General features: G+C 43.7%; 1 protein-coding gene across 16 annotated transcripts in view; it reads right to left on the bottom strand.

The window, feature by feature from the left end:
- ADGRL3 (adhesion G protein-coupled receptor L3) overlaps positions 1-26,094 on the bottom strand; it is a 524,012-nt gene that overhangs the window by 41,666 nt on the left and 456,252 nt on the right. For 11 of the 16 annotated variants that reach the window (XM_083419414.1, XM_083419412.1, XM_083419411.1 and 8 more), the window contains one exon: positions 24,548-24,644. In XM_083419414.1, the coding sequence (XP_083275540.1) occupies positions 24,548-24,644 (97 nt within the window). Of the gene's footprint in view, positions 1-7,271; positions 7,401-11,028; positions 11,328-12,478; positions 13,780-24,547; positions 24,645-26,094 lie in introns of those variants that run through there. The other 5 variants (XM_083419420.1, XM_083419418.1, XM_083419413.1 and 2 more) reach the window with 3 other exon arrangements.

A 26,094-nucleotide genomic window follows, 5' to 3' on the forward strand; every position in this document is an offset into this window, starting at 1 on the left:
GGCTCCGGAACGGATCCTGTTCATATCCAGAGGTACCACTGTATTCCCTGCTGATGCAGTTCAAATTGGGGCAATCCCACCATAAAAGTTGGAGTTTTGTGGTCCGTTAGAACCCATCTGGGCCTTTGGACAAAACTTTCCTCCTGGATCTTTTTACTGAGATACCCTGAATTTTGACTAAAGATCCAACCCAATGTCTTTTCTGCCAAAAGTTGTGACAATTGCTATGAGGTAGGCAAAAGCCCCATACAGGCCTAATTCTTCTGCAGAAAAATACCTCCCTGGCCCTGAATATGATGACCTGACGACCAAATAATTCTACAGCAAGGTCGTGCAAGCACTGCCAACATAACTTCGGAGAATGCGAAGACATACAGGGCGCACAGGTGGGACAACCATTGTCCACTGCGCTGCCCACTTGCATCGCAGCTGTAAGATATGACCTGGAGGCGGATCTGTGTGGAGACAGGCTCCTCCAGGTCCATCTGCAAATCAGTGCCTCCTAGATCAGCCCTGACTGGCCCCTTTCAATTCAGAATTTGGGTGGGAAGTCCCTGAAATCTCTGCAACCAGCTGAAGCAGAAGGTGCTGCCAGGGGTTGTGCAGCACAGAATTCTCTCTGCCGTTGCCAGAGATACAATAAGCAGCCCTTTTGGTCTTAATGTTTTCCTCACCATGGTCAAAACACATTTCTCCACAGTTTTAGGGCTTCCATTTTGGTTTTACTTATTTCTTTACTTAGATTTAGAGTCCATGATGCCCTGAGAGCTTTCCCCGTTTCCTTCTTAGTTTCCAAGTGCCTCCTTCTCTATGAATGTGTAAAAAGCTAATGCACTATCCAAGCCTTTCGTGGCAGGGGTGTGTGACCTAGCCTCCTCTTCTTCCTCTTTGCAGCATCTCTGTATGGAAGAGAGGCTTTCTCCTTCCTGCCAGAAGCACTTCTTCCGGTGCTGTCAGGGGAATTTCCCTCAGTTGGGTCACTGTTCTAAAACCAAATGCTTCAGGTAGAGTCTAAGGTAGGTAAAGGGACCCCTGACCATGAGGTCCAGTCGTGGCCGACTCTGGGGTTGCGGCGCTCATCTCGCTTTACTGGCTGAGGGAGCCGGCGTACAGCTTCCGGGTGCATGGGGAGAGGAGGATATAAAACACACACATGGATTTCTATGACAGTTTTGGAAGTTTTTCTTATAAAGGGGAGGCGTAAAATCCCCGAATCGAGCAACCTGTTGTAAAGCTTAAACACCCTTCCCTCCCCAGCTGCAGGCATGACAAATATCACCGCCACCACATTCTTGCACTGATATTAGCACTGGGGAAAATCTCCTAGTATTTTTTTTAATGGAGGAGCTTTCTAATGACATGTTTGGCATCATGTCTAACTTGGTGCTAAGCTATTCCTGATGCCTGATGACCTGTTTCCCTAGCAAGGACAGAGAGATCCAAGCCGACCGTCTAGCTTCACCTCAAGGGCTGCTCTAGTCTTCTTAGTGCCCTGCCCTACGCCTTGCCAATCTCAGATAAGATAGAGCTCCCAGACACCTTCTCATTCTTATGATTTCCGGTGCCATTTCCCACACACAGGCTGGTCATTCTACTGAAGTAGTCTTAAAAGAGCAAAATATATAGCACACATAAAGGTAAAGGGTAAAGGGACCCCAGACTGTTGGGTCCAGTCGTGGCCGACTCTGGGGTTGCGGCGCTCATCTCGCTTTATTGGCCAAGGGAGCCGGCGCACAGCTTCTGGGTCATGTGGCCAGCATGACTAAGCCGCTTCTGGTGAACCAGAGCAGCGCACGGAAATGCCGTTTACCTTCCCGCCGGAGCAGTGGCGTAGCGTGGGGGGTGCAGGGGGGGTCGGCCGCACCGGGCGCAACATCTGGGGGTTAGGGTTAGGGGGCACAAATACACGGGTTAGGGGGCGCAAATACACGGGTTAGGGGGCGCAAATTACTTGCCTTGCCCCGGGTGCTGACAACCCACGCTACGCCACTGCGCCGGAGCGGTACCTATTTATCTACTTGCACTTTGACGTGCTTTTGAACTGCTAGGTTGGCAGGAGCTGGGACCGAGCAACAGGAGCTCACCCCATCGCAGGGATTCGAACCGCTGACCTTCTGATTGGCAAGCCCTAGGCTCTGTGGTTTAACCCACAGTGCCACCCGCATCCCTATAGCAGACATAGCCACATCGAATAAATCAAAGCAAAACAAACAAATCCCGCCCATGAAAAGGGGAAAGAAAGAAACACACCGGCTGAATAACCAATTGGGAGCAGCAGGGAACCTTCCTTCCTGGCCTCCCATACAGAGCAATGATGTTTTTCTGCCCCAAAGGAAATGGCAAAGGAAAAGGATACTGCTTTCCTGCCCAGCCCAGCTAGTTGCCAGGGTGGGAAACAAACTATGGAAAACTTTGTTCCCATTTGCAGGCATCCCTCCACTTTCTCGCGATCAATACTAAATAATAATAAATTTTTATTTATACCCCACCCTTCCCGGTTCAGAAAACCGGGCTCAGGGCGGCTAACAACAAAATTAAAACACTTGATTGTAATACAACATAGAAGCAGCAGAAAATACAATATAAAAACAGGAATAACAATAAAATTCAGAGTTCAAAAATCAATTTGGGGGAAATCCATCCAATAAGCGTTAGATAGTCACCAGGGCTAGCTAGTCACTTGGGCCAGCGAGGAGGCCAGGGGAGAATTAGCTGTGGGGTCTCAGAGCAGGTAATCTTCATAAAAGGGGAGGGAAGAGAAGGGAAATAAAAGATCAGGCTGAATTCAAATTAAAGGCCAAGTGGAATAGCTCTGTCTTATATGCCCTGCGGAAGGAGGTTAAATCCTGAAGGGCCCTGGTCTCATGGGACAGAGCATTCCACCAGGTCGGGGCCATCAACTTGCATGTGACGGTGTATACGTGTGGTGCCAGGAAATAAATAAACAATTTTTACGCTGCTCAGCCTCCCCGCCTAACAGCTGACACACGGGGTTAGTGCTGCTGCTGCAGCAGATTTCTAGCACATTCTCCAGCTGGCCCCAGCTTCAATTCCAGTTGTGGATATTTTTGGTACAGTATTTTTGATCTGGACTGCAGAAAGGGTGTTTAAAGGATGTTAAGAGAGTGTTCCCCACTTATGAGATTTTTACTTATGCATGTGGGGTGCCGGAATATAACCCCTGCATAAGTGGGGGGGGGGGGTCACCTGTTCTGCTCTCAGCCTACAGTTTCTTTCCTCGTCCCACAGGCTTTGCAAATGAGATTAAAGAAGCCAAAATTCCCTTGCTACTTTCCCTGAACATCTGTGCCTGCTTTATTCCACAAGAGATTTCACTACCAATGCTGTAATTTCCAAGTTTTGGAAATAATGCTCCTACTCGGGCACAGAAAAACGACACTCTTTTGGTACTGAATGTATCCTGTTGACCAGTGTCTCCCATTATATCCTCTCAAATTCTTCTCCCAAGGGTTTAATCACTTATTTAAAGAATGGCAGCAAAACATTTTAATTCTTCTTGCCCACGATAAAGCTTTTACATTTTCCAATACTGAGCTTTGTTCTGCTGCTAACTGTCCAGCTCTTCCTCTCGAAAACAATGGAGGCTTTCGCTTATCTCCACACTGTGTACGCAGAGTTGCCCAGACCTTGTAGTCCCGGATTACCTTAACATCTCAGAGCACCACTGTATGGAATCTGTCACATTCTTTTTTCTGATCTTACAACATTTAAAGTATGCTTTTTAAAAGTAAATGCATACAGGTATCTTGATGGCTTTTTCTAGTCCACAATTCTTTCTTTTTTTCTTATAAGAATAAAATTGCGGAATAAATTCCATTGTTGAAGAAGCGCTCTCTCGCTCTGTGTGTGTGTATGCGCTGCCTCTGTTTGCTAAACTAGCTTGTTTCTGAATCCCTAAGCTTACCTTGACAAGAGTTGAGGTTTTGGGTGCTTTCAGATGCGATGACACTTGAAAAGTGCCTGCTCTACTGCTGCCCAAGGCTCCAACGGAACCTTACTTTTGGGAAGCTGGAGGCAACAGGCGGTATTCAACTAAGGACTCAACTACATTGGTAAAGATAATGCGCTTTATATGCATTACAACTCTGTGACACCAGATGGCCCTGTGGAGTCCCGTTTTTCGACAACGGGATTTCCCTGTATGAAGTTTACAACGCATTTGACTGAATCGTTTCTTTGACGTGTCTGGATCCAACCTAAGTTTCACTCAGAGCAAACCCATCACAATTAATGAGCACGGCTAAGCACTGCCCCCTCTCTAGGAACTTCATTACCTCCCAGTTTTGATTGGCTATGTGGCAACATGACATCATCACATTGCACTGGCAATGCGCCATTATGACTACCTAAAGAAGAATAAATCTAAGAACACAAAATGGCACAGGAACAGGGGGCCAGGGAGGGACAGTGACACAGACAATCATGAAGGGTTTTCCCCAAAGGAGGTTTTTCATACCAGCCCACCCTGAAAGGCTACTCAAAATGAATCAGGAAAATACTCAATCAGGAAAATTCTCCAATGAATTTTGACAGACTGAATAATTAGAAAATATGCATAATAAAAATGGCATGAAATGTCTGTTGATTCAGAAAGATTTCTGAGGTTTCTGTTACCTTTCTGCAGTTTACTGGGTTAGAATTAACAGAAATAGTTGAAGCAGCTTTTTATTCTCTTAAATTGGCTGTTCTTTTAATTAAACAAGAATGGAAAGCAAGACGTGATCCATCTTGTTCTAGCAGCCAGTATGCTTTTTTCTGGTCTAACCTTGCTGCTTAACTTTCACACAGGTGAACAATGATGAAGATGAGGGAAGGGAAGAGAAGGAGGTCTGTATTGTGGGGAGGGGGGAGAATATGCTTACTTCAGTATGTAGACCTGGAATATGAGAGAACATGCATAGGGGTTCTGGGTATAACCCACTGAGATCCACACACCAAAGAGCGCATGTGCGTTCCACACACACACACACACACACACACACACTTACTTCTCTAGCAAACTATACTCCTCCTCTTGGCCAATTCATATTGCCATAGACTTTGTTAGATACATGTGTGGTGAAGTGATGGTCTGAGCATTTCATACTCCCACATATCCCCAAATGGCCATGGAACAAATCAGGGTTTGGTCGTCTTCTCAGATGACTCCTGCTTCATGAATCTATTCAACCTGCGTAGGCTAAAACCCAGCATGGATTACAAATAATAAGCCGGAAAATGATTGCGTGAGTCATGCCAAGCTGATCTGGGCTGCAGCAGCGCCCTTGAGACCCTGCAGAGTTTTCTCATGGTTCGTTACTTTATCAGTTCTATCATTCAAAATAAACTGCCATGACGCCTAGCGTGACAGCTGCTTTGTGAGTAATTCAGCTCATCCATGGCAAAGCCAAAAAGAAAAGATGGCTCGTAGGATAATGTGTGAAGAATTTTAGCTGAGTTTTGTCAGGCTGCAGGTCAGGTTAGCATGGGCCAGGTTTCAGTGATGTCTAATAAGTATAATGGCTCACTACTCTTACCTCATTATCAGATAACATTTTATACATGATAACAAACGGACAAAATCCTCGACTCTGTTCATGGTAAATCAGCAAAGCGTACTGAAGCAAGCTATCAAATGCCAATGGTTAGCATAGATTTCCATTTTCCTGTAGCGCTGAAATGTATTTGCATATGAAATAGGTGGATGTGAAACAACGTGATATAAAATAAGCAATTGCTTCATTCAAAAAGCATACAATTCTCATCAGTGATTAAAATGGAACAAACAGTAACACTGTTCACTTTGTTCTCAGGGACCGTGTGCTGCTTTTATTTACAATTTGGGTTCCAGTTAAAAACAGAGAGTATGGCCAATGAGATCAATGGAGCATGGTGCAAATCAATGTAGAGGAATCTCTGGCATAGATGCTGATATTTGAAATGAAAGATCTTGTCAAAGGCCTGGAGCCAGGCTAAGTTGAATGCAGGTCCCTATGAAGTCAATGGGATGAGATAGTCAAGACTTGAGCTCTGCTGTGAAATCTGTCAAACTAACTTAGCTTGGTTCTCACTATAATATAATATAAAGTACCGGTAATTTTAAAAATTGTATCTTGCCATAGCTACCAGAGAACATGTGTGCATCAGAAATGAAATTTTATTTCTTCCAGTTTTATGGGGGGTACAGAATTCTCAATATTATTATCTAGTATAAAAAGTTACTTTTTGAGACTAAAAGGTAAATTTTGACGTGATTAATGCTTTATATTAAGGAAAAAAATCTTTCACTGTTTATGATGGGTAAGTACCATAGCAGTTTATGTGCTATATTAGCATTTTAATGTAACTAAATGTATTGCTTATATGAATAAAAAGTGCTATATGAAAAATTTGCAAAAGAAGTAGAATATCAAATAACATTTCATCTCTAGGGATGAAATGCCAATAAGACCATTCAGCATTTCATACTAGAAGGCTATATAATCCAAAGAGGTGCTGTTTACACCTGCATTATCTTTGTGTAAAGAGACTGTCATGGCCAAAATCTCAGATAGTCATGTCAGACAGACTCCCCTGGCTTTACTGGTAAGATCTTTGCATTCTTATGCCAACTTCTTTGATTGCAGAATTCTACTTAACCCATCTAAAATGATACGCTGTGACTTCAGTCCTACTAAAGATGATTGCACCAGCAGAACAATTTTGTTGTGACCACAGTAAGTCTCACTTATTTCAATGAGGATTAAACCCACTAAGTACTTGGCCTGGGGCTTTTATTACTACTGCTAAATAACTAACTGCTGCTACTGCTGTTGTTTTTAAACAGCAGATGGGGGTATATTCCTTCCTGGCCCAATCCTGCTCTGAATTTCAAAACTCAACAATAGCTTTGGCGTTTTTTAGCATTAAAAGGCTATTTTGATATCACTTACCTTGGACAGCGCTCCTGTTTCTCAAATGAATGTTTGACAAACAGATATACAAGAGATAAATGGACACAAGTGACCAAACACAACACTGAAAATATTAAAACAAAAGGTCATACACATCTGAATAGATCTGACTGATGGGTGTCTTTCAAAATTAATTTAGATCCGTTCAAGAAAAAAGCCTGGGAAAAATGGGAAAATGTTCTGAAATGGGTAGGGGAAATAATTATTTGTGCTCAAAAATAAAGGGGAGGAAAGAAAAAGAACGAAAGAAAAAATGTGCCTATAAAAGCCACATAAAATGGGACTCTCACTAGAAAAATGAGAGAAACTCCACCACACCTGGTGTGTTGTACATGCTGATAGAAGGGTTGTTATAGACGGCCGATTCCCCGAGCAATGTGTTATAAGGGTTGTTAGTGCCATGAGGACGAAGGAGAGCATTGGTTATAAGATGGTTAGCCATGGCTCCTGGAGCAGCCCAATAGGAAGACAGAGGAAAAAAAGCAAAAAAAGGTCAATCAGGCAAATGTGATTAAAAAAAGAAAACATTCAGACTGACAACAATTTCAACAGTCCCGATTAAAAGCAGCCAGCTACTTCGACTGGGAAGCTAAATGCCACCAAAGCACAGATGTCACTGAGAATGCAAACATAAAAGGATGTGAGGGATGCTAAACCAACCATTCAGGATGTCCCCAACCAACTGCTTAGAGTGTAAATGGAAGAGACACTCAGCATGTTTGCCACATAAAAAAAAGATGATGATCACTCTAAAGGAAAGGCCAAACAAATATAATGAGCGTAACTTAAAATAAAATGGCACATTTAACACCCACTAATGTGAGTCATGAGTTTCCTCCTGATTTCGGACTCCGCTGCTACACTCCCAATACAGACTGCTCTTTATTCACTTTTGGAATAGTTTACTGACAACGCAACATATAATGTGTTTATATATAATGTGATATGATTCATATTTACTTCTATGAGAGGGGGGGGGTCACCCCTGGGACAGGATGGACCCTTAGAAAGCACTTTGTAATGACAGACGATGTAAAATTCAGATGTATACAATACTGGGAGTCAATACTCAGATATTATGGTATCCCCTTCCCATTTATAGTTCCTGGTTTTTTACAAGCACAACCTTCAAACTGGTAAGTGGCCAAATCAACGTTCATTTGCCATGCCAGAATGTTAGGTCGGGGTGAGGGGATCTAGACCCCTGACATAAAGTCCACTAGTACGGAAGTTCTTTATAGTGTGATTTACAAAGACCAAGAATAGCAAAATAAACAAGTCTATACAAACTAGTGTTAAAAGAAGATTGATATGAACAAGGGAAGTGCAGAAATAAGGATCCTTCTGAAAGCAGCCACAGGTCCCAGAGGGATGGTAAAAAATTCTGGGGAGGATTTCCAGACAAAGATGGAGAGAATATAGTTTCTCAAGTACTTCATTTTTTTCTATGTCTTGGCAGCAAGGAGTGATATAAAAAGACTAGTGAAGAATTGCTGAAAAACTGTGATAATGAAAGAGGACTATTTTTTTGTGTTAGTACCCACAATAATAATACAGGGACATTTGCAACAATTCCCTAAAGACACAGTCCAACCACCAACTACTGTGATCTGGTAGAGCTTTTATTCATTCTGATGGGGCTTGCATGGGATAATGCCCAGTTAGATTCTGCCCTAAGACAGAAACCCAAAACATTTCGGAGAGAGAAAAGAGAAAGAAAGACAGAAAGAGAGAGGGGGGGGGGAGGAGTGGGCGTACAATCAGATGGGGCTTGCTAAGGGTCAGCGCTCCATGGGGAAAAGGGCCTTTGCGACACAACAGGCCCACAGAGCTCAGTGATAGTTTCTAAAGCATGCATATTATTGTACCAGCTAGGAGCTGCAGAAAAGCGATTTCTGCCTGATGACATCCTTATGTTGTTAACACAAATTGGTGCATAACTGATAGGATTAGATACTGTTGATACCAAACTACACAGCTGGCTCCCATGTGAGACTTAATGCAAATTGAAAAGGAAAAGGAAAAAGGAAACCATATATGTATCTTGTTTAATCTCTTCAGCTAATCTACGCTGTTGTGTTAATTTTTCTGCTACAGCTGTTTGCCATACCTTGTGATACGTGAGCCACAATTAATAGCTGTCCTATAAAATCTTTTTGAACAACCTGTTCGTTGTTCTCTAAAAATAACAACACCAAGAGAGGCTCTTGCTGAATTGCCTGTTGAACAATGTCGCCAATGGTAGTCAAAATCATATTCCATTTTTTTAAAAAATATACCACATTCCCACCACAGGTGAATCAATGACCTCTGTGCCTATCATTACCTTGAGCGCAACAGAGACATTCCCACTCAACAGGAGTAAGACGCATGTGTGTATCAACTTTAACATGACCTCCCAGGTTGTCGCCAAAATAGTTTTCAGGTGAAGCTGAACTACATAGGAGTTCCACTCAGTCTCTGTTAATTTTGTCTCTAGATCCACTTCCCAAGCTAGCTTTAGTCATCTGCCATTTTCAAGAGAATTTTAGCTGCACCCTTGTTCCTTTAGAGAATCTGCCTTGTTTGCCTTCTTGTAGAGAGTAAGAGATTTGGGGCAGAGCCTCCTTTCTCAAAGGAGTCATGACAAAAACCGAGCTTGAGTTCTTTAAAACCAGCTAACTTTTAAGCTAGGGAAGAGCAGCTCCAGTTTTTCCTCAGTAAGATTCTGTACTCTCCAATTTCCTCTACTTTTCTAGTATCTAAATTGTGTCTATTTATCACAAGTCCACAAAGTGAGGATGCTCCAAAAATGATAGGAGTTGTTGTGGTTTTGGCTTCATTTCCTCTATACTAACTGGTTGAAAAATAACAAAAAGCAAATCCGTAACTCTCAAGGAAGAGTTTAGCAAGGAGTGTTGGGACAGAAAATGAAAAAATAAAAATAAAAAATGTCCTGTCAATCAATGCTGGGCCTAAGAATGCCCCTAGTGGTTTATATGCTTAGCAGACAAGGTTCAAAGAGCTGGAATGTGGAATATGCAGAGAGAAAGCCCAAGAGCTGCAAGTCAGTCACCTTCTTACCATCAAAGTTACAACTGCTTATTTATTTTATGTGCCACTTCATCCCCAACACTCTGAACAACTTTACACAATACTTTAAAAGTTACACTAAAAAAGGTGAAAACGTACATTGTTCTGCCTAAGCATTTTATGAAGACTAGCAAAACAGCTCATGCAGGCTGCGATTGAGACGAAACAGATGGCAGTTGAACTTGTTATGTGTGTTCACATTTTGACGTGAACTGGGCCAGTGTCTGGGGCCAGGTTCGTGGTGGCAGAGTTATTGTTGGGAAGGAGGGATTAGAATGGGTAGCCATAGCACTCAGGTAGGCAATGCGGGGATCTCCAAATGATGTAAGACTACAACTGTCATTAGCCATGCTGAAAGGGGATGACGGAAGATGGAGTCAAACAAAAATGGAGAGACCATGTTGGCTATCACTGTGCTATGGCAGTTTTTGGATCCTAGGTTTACCGCCAAAGATTTGTCAGGGTATTGTGAATCAATACGCCTTCTCCAACTTATGCAGGCCAATTTTTGTGTCTCTTTCACTCTCCTCTTATAACTCAAGATCTACCTGACAAATCTCCTTTTCTTTAGGCTCCTCTACTCCCTCATACCAGCTTCCATCTTAGTCCAGGCCTTCTCCTTCCATAGACCTCTCTTCCTCCCCTGACCCTATCTGGAAGCAGAATAGTTTAAGGACTGACAGTCATAACTGGCTACCCCATAGTCATGGCCAGAGTCGTCGTCATCACTGAAACCCCCGGAATAAAGAGCGAAAGCACCAAGTTTGAGGTCAGATAGGATGGACACAATTCTGTCAACGATGATTGACACTTAAGGGTCTGCAGTTGGATGAGGAAACCTGAAGAATTCCAATGCACATTTGCATATCACACAAAAAGATTAGGAGACACAATGATTTGGGACAGCTACCAGAAAATAGGGACTGGCTGTGTGTCATTGACTCACTGGGGACGTCAAACCACCTGACATCTTGCAACAAGAAAGAAGGAGATCCCACACAGGTAAGTGTTTGAGGTTGACTTTATTGGTTTGCCCATTACCTCACTGGGTTGCCTAGTGGTTAATGCAAATAGCAAACAGGTCAGGGCAAAGAGTCTATATGGCTCCCTGAATGTCACTTCCTCATAGCTCTTTTTCTGTGGGTTCCATTTCGTGCTTTTCTGCCCACTCCTGGTGTTCCCCGCTTTTCCATGGCTTCTGTCTTCTGATGTCCCAGCTTTGATGTAGCAGTGGAGTGAGTGGACAAGCTCTACCAGGCGCTGTGCGGAGCATGAGTAACTCCTCTGGGAAAAGCTCTTGAACTGAAGATACATGGACAAGAGTTGAAGTCAGGCTGTGTTTCCGTAGATTCAACTTCCCTAGCTGTGACCACCGCCTCTGTGAGCAACGGGGGAACCCCAGCTGACAAAGCGTCCCAGTCCGAGTGACAAACCGTCAAGGTTAATATGCGAGTTAGGCACGCAAGGCACACACAAGCACACACACACAGGCACACAGCTCGACCTTCCCCAGATGATCTGTGCAGATCACCTAGGAAAAGGTGATCACCTTCTCTCCACTCATCAATGGACAGGATGGAGGGGTGAGACTGGCATCCCCATAGGGGCATAAATATACCCCACCATTGTGTTTTCTCTTTTATCATTATATATAATTTGCTAGTTTGGTCATAGGTGTGGGGTCCCATAGCTTAACTCATTTATGTACATTGCTGACAATCGCTCATATTTGCAAGCAAGATTTTGGTTGTAGTGACCATTTTAAATGTTTATGCTTTTGTTTAATTAAATGAACAGTGCAATGAATCTAGTGGAAGAGGCTATTCTGTGATCTTTCCTAATAATATATGAATTATTTTCCAGAACCCCCCCCCTTTTTTTTGCTATGGGACATTCCCACTATATATCAAAAGTTCCTCCTCTGCCCCTTCAACATTTCCAAGAGAATAATAATTATTAAACTTATTTATTAATACTAGGGTCTTATACCACCTTGCTGTTACAAAAGCCTTTTCCTCTAATTGCTGAAGATGGATGATTTATATTCGTTATTTTCCCAGATCTTCCTAGATATATTATCTGCCATACTTTGGATGCAGCTGACAATCAAGTGTTTTACTTGCTTTGGTTCAGACCAGTATTTTAAAAGTAACTTATACATCGAAGATAAAAAGTCATTCTTAATAGTCATAAATATTTTTGAAAGCTGATTCTTCTCTTATGGTGCAATCCTATACACATTTACCTGGGAGTAAGCACCACTGAACTCGGTGGGGGTTACTTCTGCATAGACATAACTAAGATTGCACACTTAGTTGCACATTAGAGCTTAGATGTTCAATGAATAATGCGTTTGAATATAGTCAAACCATGGAAGACTCAAACCTTGTAATTTCCTTTTAATCTGGAATAAGAATGTTATGCATCAAAATATCTTTATATTGGAAAAAGTCTTTCTGAACTTTTTAAAAAATAATTTTTATTTTTATTTTGCAAATACAAACCAAAAGAAGAACAATGCAAGGAAAAAAACAATTGAACAACAACATATTTCTAGGGGTCACTACACGACGACTCACATTTGGTACAATTGCATATCCTAAGCTTATAAATTAAACTATCACTTATTATTGTACTTTTGAAGGAACCGAGCCGTATGGATTAATATGCCTAATATGATTTTAAATAATCTATCACTGATCTAAGCAGTGATACAGTTCGACCTAGATACAGCTTGTACTGCCCCTATAGTCTTAAACTTGACATTTTAGTTTTGCATCCTTTGTGGGTAGTCACTGGAGGTGGAACCAGTTAATTGGAGTTTACACATCTTCTGCCATCTTGTCCGTAAGAAATGCCTAAAATCTCTTGACTACAAGGCTAATGTCAGTTTGCCTGAAATGATTGATTTAATAGCACCTCTGAAGCTGAACTTGACATGTCAAAGGAAGTTTATCAGAACTACCACCAAGGGAAAGGAAATCTCACCTTCCTACAGAGTGGCTTCCTAACGAATTGTATATAGTGGCTGAGAAGGTCAGGTACTCTGGCTGAATGTTTGGCGGTGCTATTGTACCACCAAGGACTTTCTTACTGTCACAGTCCTACAGCAAAAGGGAAACATCCACCGAAAAGCTTCAGCCTTTGCTTGCGTTACACATCCCATTCCATTCGGTCTCTTGCAAGGTGCCCCTCAGAGAAATAAACTCTTATTGATTCTAGCAAACTAAGGCCATACAGAGACAACAGACAAAGTTGTAGCTATTCCCTAAAACGCACGTTACCAGGATGACATGCTTACAGCTCCAGTTCATGCAGCTCTAAAAAGGTGTGGCAATACAACGGCACCTCCATTTAGGATTAACTGCGTGGAGTAAAAAGGATGCCATAAATTGCATCCAAGACATTCCGTTGTGGGCAACCTTCTGGGGGCGGCGTATCACTGGGGGTGGGGTGAGAGGCATAAAAGGGGCAAAAGCAAAAATGGATGTGATTCTTCCTTTTGTACAGTAGGCTCTATTCCAGCCATGCAGAAATCAGACGTTTCTACATTCCGCACCCCCCTCCTCCTCCATTCTCCATCTAGGCAACCAATCGGCACTGTTACACTTCAATGACATTCCAGCAGGACAGGAGAGCGATCTGTGGCCTGGGGGAAATCCCAAGGTTTGGAAAGAGAGGCCCGGTTCCCTGATCTACATGTTCTTGAGACTTCTATATGGTGGCCAGGAGGCTGCTCTGGAGGATGATATATCTGAAGCCAAAGAAAATAAATGTTCAGTGCTAAATGCTAAGTGTTGCACAGGAACTCCTCTATGGAAGAAACAGACACGGAAGCATTGGGCAAGGCTCTACACATCAAGCTGAAATAAAAATGGTTTGGGTGCGCTTATTCCACAAGGCAGGTCACTGTCTTTATGAACTGATGTTGAATGAGGCCAACTTTCACGGCTGATAAAATAAGGCTGATCTTATAAGATCCCGGTCCCCACCCCCGCCCTAAGGAACTCCTTTCCAACACCAAGTCATAATGAAATGGTTGCTGCTGGAATCAAATAGGACAACGGATGTAAAACCTGAGGCAAACACAAGATTGGTGTTACATGTTACTGAGAGCAAGTTCAATACATTTGTGCCTGTGATAGAGACACTAATTTTCTTCAGCTGGTGTTGCTTCATCTTTTCTCATATATGGGGGTAAAAGCTCCTGGATGATGTTGTTGAGAACATCAAAGCAACGGGTTACATGCCTATCAATGAACCTATCGAAAGGTTCAGCGACAGAATTGTAAGTGAGCCGCAGATTGATTGGGTGAGACACCACAGCCTACATCTCAAATCACACTAAAAGATCATGTTGTAAGGTCTTCAGAAAGAACGGCCACTTATTTGGGGAGAAGGTGAACTTATGGGCAACCCCCCACCCCATTATCTGAGTGGTTTGTGTGCAGAATACACAATGCTAAAGAATACACAACCCCATTCATCCAGCGCTGCATTGCTCATTTTCCAAAACAGGAAAACCGGAAGACTTGACACCCAAGAGGGCAGCTCTTTATTTTCCTTTAAGGCTTGTTCACTATCAAATCACGATATGCCCATTGTGCTACTCCAGCAGGGCCAGCCTGGGATGCTTTGCCACTTGAAGCAAAACAGAAAATGGCGCCCCCTGCCTTGTCCTTCTCTGCTGCCTCTCCCACATCCCACTGCTGCCAAAGTGGGGAGATGGGTGATAAGAGTCATGATTCTAGGGGAGGAAGGAGCCTTGAAGGAAACACAGGTCTGGAATAGGAGGGTAGATTAATTAATAATATTCAGTACTCAAAGAATTTAACCAATCCATGGCTGTTCTAGGGAGTCAGCAAACTAAAGATGGTGCCAATAGGTCACAGCCCAACAGAGTTAAAACTCTTTGCACTTAACTCTTTTGTTGGCTTGTGGTCAGTGGAGTGAAGCATATGGAACTGAGCACAGGATCGCAGCACAAATTATCAATGGATATTATTAATTGAGCCTATACACCGTCTTTCATTGAAAGAAACACAACCAAGGCTTTTCACAAACAAATAAAACAAGTTATAGCACTACAACCGATAAAACCAAGTTAAAACATCAACATTGTAGGCAGAAACAGCTGAAATTGGTATTAATAGTCAGAGAAATGTCTGGGGACAGATACATTTTCAATTGTTGGTGGAAACAACCACACGCAGGGAGATTGTTCCTCATGGTAGGGGCCATCACAGAGAAAGCCCTTCTCTGCACCAAGATGTCTACAGGTTGTGGCAGGGTTAATAGGGCTTCTTCCACAGATGGAAGCGACCAAGGTGGTCTATATTGGGAATGCCTGGTTAGGAGCTTTTTAGAACCTTATCAACCAGGAGTAAAACCTGGTGCCCAGTGCAACTCTTCCTGAAGAGGCACCTGGTAGGAAGCTGCACTGAGCAACCTGGTCCCTGCATTCTGCATCAAGCTGCAGTTTCCAAACAAACCTTAAGGCCAGCTCCACATAAAGTCTTTTGTAGTAATCCAGTCTTGAGGTTACCAGTGCATGAATCACTGTATCAAAGCTATCCCTATCCAGGAATGATCACTACTGACAAACCAACTGAAGCGGGCAAGAGGTATTCCCTGCTGGTGATGTCGCTTGGGCCTGCAGTGACAAATCCAGGAGCATCCCTCAGTCTGTTCCCTCAGAGGAAGTGTAACCACTACCAGAGTAGGTTAACATCCCAACCTTCAGATCCAAGAACTGATCACTCACAGGGGCTGTTGTCTTTTCAGGATTCAACTTCAGTTTATTGGCCTTCATCCATCCTACCACCACATCCGGGCTCTGTTTTGGACATGACAGACACTCCAGACACGGAGCAGCAAATTAATGACACCTTGCCCTAAATCTACTGATGACTGCTCCCATGCAGCGCTCATCTTGCTTTCAGGCCAAGGGAGACAGTGTTTGTCCACAGACAGCTTTCCGGGTCATGTGGCCAGATTGACGAAACCGCTTCTGGTGCAACGGAACACCATGACGGAAACCAGAGCGCATGGAAACGCTATTTACCTTCCTGCCGCACAGTGGCGTAGCGTGGGCGGTGCAGGGGGGGCCGGCCGCACCGGGCGCAACATCTGGGGGTTAGGGTTAGGGGGCGCAAATCCATGGGTTAGGGGGTGCAAATCCACGGGTTAGGGGGCGCAAATCCACGGGTTAGGGGGCGCAAATTACTTGCCTTGCCCCGGGTGCTGACAACCCACGCTACGCCACTGCTGCTGCAGCAGTGCCTATTTATCTACTTGCACTGGAGTGCTTTCAATCTGTTAGGTAGGCAGGAGCAGGGACCGAGCAACGGGAGCTCACCCCGTCATGGGGATTTGAACCGCCGACTTTCTGATTGGCAAGCCCAAGAGGCTCAGTGGTTTAGACCACAGTGCCACCCGCGTTACATGGCATTTGTCATGGTGCCGAGCACCCTGTGTTTACCCAATGCTTCTCTCTGGCACAAACCCGGCAGGTAGATATACGCACCGCTTCCCATCCCCTTTGTTTTTTGTGAGAGGAGCGAACAAAACGGCTTACAGTCGTGAAATGCCACTGCTTCTGCTACCCTCAGAGCACAACCCTGTATTTTTCGTCCATTGCCGAGTGGAGTGAGACAGATAAGGTTTCAGAATATCTGGTATTGTTTACAGAACAAGAAGCCTGGCTTCCTCCACTGGTGACAAGTTGCTTTTAATAAGATTTCTAGAGTGATGCTTTCAACTCACTGTTTACCTTATTTCTTGGACTGGGGTGCCCTCTAGAGTCTTTAAGAACCTCCTGCACTCCTCAGATTGCTCTTTTCACTGCAATCTTTCCGGGTTTCTGAGACAGTACATACACCCTTGTCTCCAGAGAGGGGCCCTAGCATATCACTGAGCTTACTCTGCCAGATACTTCGGTTTTCTCTTGCTGCTGCTTTTGCTATTTCTGTGATTTACGCAGCAGCTGGGAGAGTGTGGCGAAACCAGGTTGCTGGGGATTCCTGCGTCCTGTTTGGTGGCGTTTATATCCTTTCGGGCTGAGGGTAGCACGGCTCTGATTCCCATCCATGCCCAACTCTCTACAGAAGGAGGAGCTGAGCAGTGACCCATGAGCGAGCCCTCTGCGAAGGAGCGTGTCAAAATGGGTGCGATAAAAGCCATAAACTTCTCATTGGCAATTTTCATACAGCGTGAAAGACAACCAAAGGTTTCTTGAGTAAACTAGACCTGGTGGGGCAGCCTTGAAAGGGCTGCAGAAACTGCTATCTGGGGATCTTCTACAGGAAGACATTTTGCTCCCACTGTACTCTCTTGGTATATTTCCAAATAAAGAAAACACTACAAAAACAGCACAACAGCCCTGCGCTCTCTTCTGTAAAGGAAACCCTATAATACTGGGAAGCGAGGGGCTTGTAACAATACCACAATTAAAACAAACCCGTTTAAAATCTAAAAATCTCAACACAGCTAGCCTAATTAGCATATTTGTTTTGTATATTTAAAAGCTATCGTTCCGGAACATGTCCTTCACTTTAATTGGATCACGTCCCAGTAAAATGACATTTATCAGTGTGAATGCCCTCCTAAATAAATATTTTTCCAGCTTTTGTGAAAGCCCCCAGCAAGCTAATCATTGGCATGTTCAAAGAGACGGCACCACCACAGAGAAAACCCTTTCGGCGTCACCCTGGCTGTATCAAGTATCATGGGATACATCAGCGTGAGATGTAGAGAGAAATTAAAGACCAACCCCTAATTAAGCCTTACAAAAACAACACTCTTTTAAACAGAAAAAGCATGTAAATGAACGGCTCCCCATGTTTTTAGGTAGAAGCAGAGTGACCAAATGTAAATTTTGATACTGAAGTTTGAAAATATGCCTTCATCAGTGGATCATTTTAAAGACTGCCTAAAAATAACACCCACACCCCTACCTGCCGCCAGGTATCCCTGCTAAGTTAGCTTTGCTGTATATTGTTTCAGCAGCACACACGACAGCTTAATTATATTTGGAGAGAAGACGAGGTGGTGGGAGACCTCATTCTGAAAACACTCAGGTTTCACTTGGGATGGAAATCATGGTATTAGGTTATGAATTTTAATTTCCTTTCAGACTCAGATTCCCACTGTTTGAATTTGAGATTAATTTGCTCGACTCATTATGAGAGAATGTACATGAAACTGAAATTAAACTGATTATATATAAATACAGTTGCCATAACACTCTATTTCTTTTTCCTGTTTAAGTTTCAGATTATGTCTTTGCAGATCACATAAAATACTTTAAATATTTAGTCAAATATTTATACATTCAAGGTTGCTATTGCCAATTTCCAATTGCAGGCGGGCCTGATCAGGATTGGGGCTACAGTGAGACAGTCATCGTTTTTTTAAAACAACAACAACAACACACTTTTCTCTCGTGAGAGAATCGGAATTAATTAAAATGCTATTGGTGGAGATATTTCAGTTTAGATACAGAAAAGAGAAGAAGGTTTAGAGTTTGTGTTTCCTTCAGACTAAATGGGTGTTCATATCACTACCAGTTAAGTCAGGATAAGCCTGAAGTTGTTGTTTTTCCCGGTGTGCTTCACATCGCTTCCCTGACCCCCAGCTGTTCACATCAACATATCTTAATTAGTATCAGATGAGTTTCTGTTTGTGTGCACACCAAGGGGAGTGGATAGGGCAGAAATGTTTTCAACCCATGCAAAGGTCTTCACATCTTGACTGGAGACACCTTGGATTGGCTTAAGGACCAATCATATAACACCGGTCTTGAAAGACCTACATTGGCTCCCAGTACGTTTCCAAGCACAATTCAAAGTGTTGGTGCTGACCTTGAAAGCCCTAAACGGCCTCGGTCCAATATACCTGAAGGAGTGTCTACACACGCATCGTTCAGCCCGGACATTGAGGTCCAGCGCCAAGGGCCTTCTGGCGGTTCCCTCCCTGTGAGAAGTGAGGTTACAGGGAAACAGGCAGAGGGCCTTCTCGGTAGTGGCACCCGACCTGTGGAACACCCTCCCACCAGATGTCAAAGAGAACAACTACCAGACTTTTAGAACACATCTGAAGGCAGCCCTCTTTAGGGAAGCTTTTAATGCTTGATGTTTTATTGTGCTTTTAATATTCTGTTGGGAGCTGCCCAGAGTGGCTGGGGATACCCAGCCAGATGGACGGTATATCTATATACAGTATCTATATCTATATATATCATTCTGCTTCTCATCCCCTTCCACTAAGTACTAACTCCATGATCAGCTGCACAATATTCGCAGTAGCTAGGCCTACAGGCCTCTGGGCAGTCTGGGACCTCTTTGGTTATTTAAATGTACCGTATTTTTCGCTCTATAGGACGCACTTTTTCCTCTTCAAAAATGAAGGGGAAATGTGTGTGCAGCCCCCCGCGACCCTCTCCTGGCTGGAGAGGTGACGCGCGGCTATGGCAGGAGCCTCTCCGCTGCGCCTTTCCGCTGCTCCCGACCCTTCTCGCTCTCTAGGCTTCCAAGGTAGCCGCCTGAACGCACCTTAAACGGCACCTTGTTTTAGAGTGGGAAAACAAGAGGGGGAAAGTTCTCCCTCTCTCTGCGCAGCGTCTCCTGCCGCTTCGCTGAAGAGGCACTGGGCAGAGAGGGGGAGAATTTTTTTTCCTTGTTCTCTCCCCTCTAAAACAAAGTGCGTCCTATTGTCCGGTGCGTCCTATGGTGCGAAAAATACGGTATTTATTGCCCACTCATCACCAAGGGTGGATAACTAAATAGGGGCAGGGGAAAACCAGTGTAATAAATAAACAGAATCAAAACAAACAGAATCAAATAAATAAACAGAATCAAAACAGTGTGAAGCTGAGTTGAGAAACAACTGCATCACACTGGATGTTTTAGCTGAGTTTCCTGCATTTCAGGGGGTTGGACTAGATGACCCACCGGGTCCCTTCCAACTCTACAATTCTATGAAACTGTAGTATTTCCAAACCAAGGGTACATGTGCATTTTTGATGAATAAAATCCAAGCACCGGGAAACACAGTAAGTGCACAGTGAAATGTGTGGACACAGTCAAATATCTTTCCTAAGCTGAAGAAAAAATTACCAAAAGCATGGGGGATTTATATATAAAAAATGTCTGTCACCTTTTTAAAAAGGCCACAGCTCATGTAAAGGGAGATTTAAATATTAATTAAATATTAGGGGTTGAGAGTTTTCAGAAAAGCTTTGGTCCGATCCCATTAGCATTCTCTCTCCTCGCCCCCCTGTACTTTTACTTCCCCGTGATTTTCATCTCATACATTCCCCAACCTGTTGCAGCCTCGCTACTTCTTTAAAGTAAAGGTAAAGGGACCCATGACCATTAGGTCCAGTCGTGGCCGACTCTGGGATTGCGGCGCTCATCTCGCTTTATTGGCTGAGGGAGCTGGCGTACAGCTTCCAGGTCATGTGGCCAGCAGGACTAAGCCGCTTCTGGTGAACCAGAGCAGCGCACGGAAACGCCGTTTACCTTCCCGCCAGAGTGGTACCTACTTATCTACTTGCACTCTGACGTGCTTTTGAACTGCTAGGTGGGCAGGAGCAGGGACCGAGCAATGGGAGCTCACCCTGTCGTGGGGATTCAAACCGCCGACCTTACGATTGGCAAGTCCTAGGCTCTGTGGTTTAACCCACAGCATGTTGTTGCTCCCGCGCTGTCGATTTCCAGATGAACCAGCCACCTACTGTTTTATTGCTCTTTTCAGTGCGAGTGGCTTTGACCTTGCAGGACAGCATTTTTTTTTGTTTTCTAGGCTACTTCTCAAGGCACACTTTTGTACGTCCACCCACATGTGCTTCAACTGAAAGCCATTTCCCCAAACCTTCACTTTCCAGGCAAGGAGGGGCATGACTATGATTGTGATATTCCCAACTTAATGCCCTTCTCTCAGGAGAACAGTTCCCCAGTCCAGCCCAGCCCAGGCCCTTACTGAGCACGAAATGCTGCGTCTCCCACCACGGATCCATTGGGCTCAGAGCATTATTGTGTATGGTTTCTTTGGTGTGATTTCCCCACCGCCAGCAGCCAGTGAAGGCTTTCTTTCTCTCTCCTCTTCCATGCAAGTAAAAAGGAGAACGATCTATTCATTAACTCACATTGGGGGTGGGGAGATTGGCTAAATATCCCAAAAAAATGCTAGCGGAGGGAGAAGCCCATCTTTGCCAGGGACCGTTGGGGATAACAGGGTTCCTGCTGCTGGGGGAATAGATTCCACTACAGACTACCGTATTTTTCGCTCTATAAGACGCGCCAGACCACAAGACGCACCTAATTTTTGGAGGAGGAAAACAAGAAAAAAAATATTCTGAATCACAGAAGCCAGAACAGCAAGAGGGATAGCTGCACAGCCTGCATTCACTCCATAACACACACACACATTTCCCCTTACTTTTTAGGAGGGAAAAAGTGAGTCTTAAAGAGCAAAAAATACGGTATTTCTTTTCAATCCAGCCTCTTAATGGAGGGATTGCACCATTAACTTGTATTAACTTGTCTGCGGAGATGGGAAGGTGTGTATGCATGCATATACTTGAATAAAAAAAAATAAGAAAGTCTATGCCGTACACATGACTAAAGACCCTCCCACTTTTTATTGCGGTTCACAGCAGCACGTCACATGGAATGCTGTGATAAACAAGGGAGATACATCATTGTATTCTATACAGTGCGCGCCATGAGCAGCAGTTGCTTTTGTGAAAACTACCGGGACAGTTGTACCTTGGAAGTCGAGTGGAAAATGTTGCGCAAGTCTGTTTGACTTCCAAAACTTTCCGAAACCAAAGCGTGGCTTCTGATTGGCTGAAGGAGCCGCGGAAGCCCTGTGAGATGTTTGGCTTCCAAAAATAGCTTGTTGTTCGTCAACTAAGCTCTTCAAAAACCAAGGTACGACTGTATCGCGATACCTCACCAGGGAAAGAGGCGGGGGGATTGCATAAGTTAAAAGTGCCCAGCGGCCAAAGTCCTTGAGATCAATGCTTTGCTATTTGGTTTGATTTTATTTCATATACAAAGTGGTTCAGGAGCAACAGGGACCACAGGGGAATCTGAACATCTGGATTTATTACAGCTTAAGCTTGCTTCCTAACTTCTTTTTTTGAAATAAAAACAAATTGCAATTGTTTTGATTTGGACCGTGGACTCCTAAGCAAATACTAGAGACTACACATCCTTTTCCTCTTGGTATGTTTTATTATTGATTTAATAGATTACATAGCTGCATGCTGCATTTCCTTATTGGCAGTTGTGACAACCTATCTCCTGTTTCTTTTTCTGCAATCTGTCTGTCGTTATAAAACTGAATAAAAATATGTGAAAAACAAAAACAAATGAAAGTAGACAGCACCTTGGCAAGGGAAGCTGGAGTGGTGGGGTGGTGGTACTGCCTCGGTCCTCTCCCCTCCTGAGCACAAAGCTCCTCAGGCTGCCACACACCGGCCTGATCCGTTTCATTGTGTTCTTGTTTTGTTTATGGTCGCTGATTTGTGCTGTCTTATGTTTGGTATTTGATATTTTAATTGCTGGGAGCTACCGCAAGCATCACCAATCTGAGACTGGTTTCTCTTAGTGTTAAATGTGCTTAAGGTTGGTGGAGGAAGAGTGGTTTGCTTTTCAGAAGGAGTGTGTAATCCTCTCACCTGTGGCCATGTTTCATCAAATGTAGCCTTAAATTATGTATATTTCTCTTCACCTTAATTTGACTGTGGATATGTTTAGGAAACGGCACATAAGGGTCACCAAAGCATTGCCTTGAAAGGGACTAACACACATTTTCCAATATGATGCCCAGAAAAAACAACAACACATTTTAGGGTCCCCCCTGAAATTATAGAAAGAGTCCGGTCGCCAGATCACAACCTGAAGATTCCACCAAAGCCCTGGTTTCTTTGACAAGCAGAGAGGGCTCTCCTACGCCCCCTTTTCCTCCTCAAATGTTGCAGAGCAAAACAAGGAGCCTATTTGCTCCAGAAGATTGGAAGGGATTAGTGTGAGGGGGCAGAGGAGGAACAATGTAGAGAAGCTGCCTCTTGATATTTTTTGATGTGGCTTCAGAGCTGTTAACAGATGGGATCTTCGAGCAGCAATCTGGTGCTAGGAGGCAACTGCCTTTGCTAAACATTTCGCGCTTGTGTTGACAAAGTTGATAAAACTATTCCAAAGACTTGCATTTCTTATAACACTATTCAGCTGCTGCCTGATTTCTAAGCTTGGAAATCCAAATTCACTCATCTCGTAATGCTCATTTCAAAGATGAGGCTGGATTGTGGTGCCAAAAACTCATATCTGGTTCAAATTTTAATCCAACACAAAGAACACTATCAATCCTCTCTCCAAAAACCTTCATCTCTCCAGGTTAAGTGATGACGACCTCATTTGCACACCCAAAAAGCGGGGAGTGAGATGGATGGCTAATATGAGAGAAACAACTTCATCATTCCTGAGGGCATCAGGAAAATGGCAGCTGGCGAATGCTGGGAGAAGAGCTGGACAGCAGTGGTGAATTTTGCCCTCACCGGGCTTTTGACCCCCCCCCCAATGACAAGAGCTTTTAGATGGTTTTGCCTTCTGCGCTGACTTGCCACTACTCAAAACCCTTCCCTGTCCCACTTACCATCTTTGTGGCTCCATCAGCAGTTGACCAGGACCACCGGGAAAGGAGCTTTTCCAGCATCGCTGACAGGAACACTGGGAAAACATCATTTCCCAGGGCTCCTGGCACCTCGCATGCAGCCAGGGGAGCCTGTGGCAGGCCAGAAAAGAGTGAGGGGAGAAAGCCCTCCTCCCTTTATTCCACCATTGCAGCTGCTATGGCAGCAGAGTAGGAATCAGGAGGAAGGATCACTGAGAACGAGTGTTGCCAGATCATTAGGGATGTGGCAGGATGTGTATTGGGCCTGGATAGATCAACTTATTTCCCTAGATTTCTGAACCCAATTTTGAGCCTGGTTCTCCTCATCACATTTTAAAAGCAGAGAATTTCCCACAGTCCTCTGGAGAGCTGAGAGGCATCCATTTTGGACACAGAGGATGATGGTCTGGGCACACATTATGCAGCAGGTTTTCACCTTTACAAAGCCTTCCAAATTGCTTTTTACCTGGGATAACAACACTTAGCAGACTATATCACTCCATAATTGCCCATTTCATTGCTAGCAATGAAGCTTGACAACCTCCATTTCTTGGCACCAGAAGTTGACTATAGAAATATTCTGCTTCACTCCCCGCCTTCCCCCCAAATCCCTGCTGCAACCGCAGAAATATTTGTGAAAACACATGCTAAAAATGAATAAACATTTTTAAAAAATCATTTTCGCTTAATGAAAAACAGTGCATAAAGCACTTTTTAAAATTCTCCATGGACATAATTTAATCCAAAGGAACGAGGTGCAGCACATTTCAAGGTCGACAAAGCATTGCCGTTTAGATTCCTTAGTAATTACAAAGGTCATACATATCTGATAAGTCCATAATTACCTCTGTTAAGTGACGCTGAACTGTTTATATCACCAGTGATGAAGGATGACTCCGACTGCTTTCGGACAGTGTCATTCCACATCCTGCGGATGCGACTCTGGAGAAAAGCAAAAGGAAGGGGCAGAAAGTGAATCTCAAGCAGAGCGTCTACAGCAGCCTTTGCCAACCTTCTGCTTCCCAGATGGTTTTAAGTACAATTCCTATTCACCTGTATATACATGCAGGTCCCGCTATCTAGACACTTGTTGTATGAAAATTCACTTATCCGAACAGGAGGAATTAGTACCCAAACCTTGCTATACACATCACAGAGTCAGATATCCAAATAGCCGGACCTGTGTGCAGTACTGTAAACAAATAAACAGTCTTAAACAGGCCTTTCTTTCTGTTTTTTTGCTGGTCTGCAGCATCTGTTTCGCCACAAACCATGGTGGGAGGGAGGGGAGAGATCAGACAGTAAGAGCATTTCTTTGCTTGCTTCTTGCAAGGTTTCAGAGGGTTTCTCCATCATTTTGTGGTCAAAATTAGGTGCCTGGGAACACATTAGAATTTTCCCCATAGGAAATAATGGAAATGGTTGACTCTTTATGCAAACTCTTGCCTAAGAGATGATTTTCTGAGAATGCGTTGTGTTCAGATAGCGAGAACTGTGTGAGTTGTCAGTCACCCCTTGCATATAGCAGAACATGAATCTGCTTTGTCCAGAATCCTGATTCCAACTAGAAGCTCACAAAGAGGCCTACAACAATAGATCTTCTATTTTGAAAGCCTTAAAATGCAGACTATATACTAAAGCGCAAATTACTGATAATGGGACTGGATCAAAAGCTGAAAAGGATGTGCCCAGAAAGTTCTGTGAGTCCGACTTCCAAAACATTCGGAAACCAAAGTTTGTGAGTTCTGGGCACAACCAAAGCATGGCTTCTGATTGGCTGCAGGAAGCTGCAGAAGCCCTGTCAGATGTTTGGCTTCCAAAAAGAGTTCACAAACCAGAACACTCACTTCCGGGTTTCGATAATTTGGGAGCCAAAACATCCGAGAACGAAGCTGTTCAAAAACCAAGGTACAACTGTATTTGCTTCTAAGGGTAGCCAAGATGCCAGAAATGTACCGTTCTCTACATACAGGAGTACAGCCAGTGTTCCTGTCATGCAGCTGGAGAACAGTGACTCAACTGTAAGATTCAATACACTGAAACTTCTTGTCTGCCTCAAGCACTCAGAAATATATGCCTCTGAATATGGAGGTGCCGTGTGAGTGCACCTGAAATTTCATGGGAATTCCTCCCTTAAAAAAAAAAAAAGTAATGGCTAAAATAACACTGAGCCAAGTTAAGCAAAGGCATATAAGCCCAGGGTGTTTGGTGGGACTAGAGATGGGAAGGCCTGGAAAACCCCCGGAAAAAAATGAAAAAACAAAACAAAAACAGTTTGATATAGTTTGAATATTCCACACACGGCTTTGGGGGAACGGCTTTGGGGGAAAAAACAGAAAAAAAATCTGGTTTTTCTCTAGGTGGGACACATTATACATTTGAACAGCTATGT

This window comes from Podarcis tiliguerta (assembly GCF_965153285.1).
Source record: "Podarcis tiliguerta genome assembly, chromosome: 17".
In the NCBI taxonomy this organism is placed as follows: Eukaryota; Metazoa; Chordata; class Lepidosauria; order Squamata; family Lacertidae; genus Podarcis; species Podarcis tiliguerta.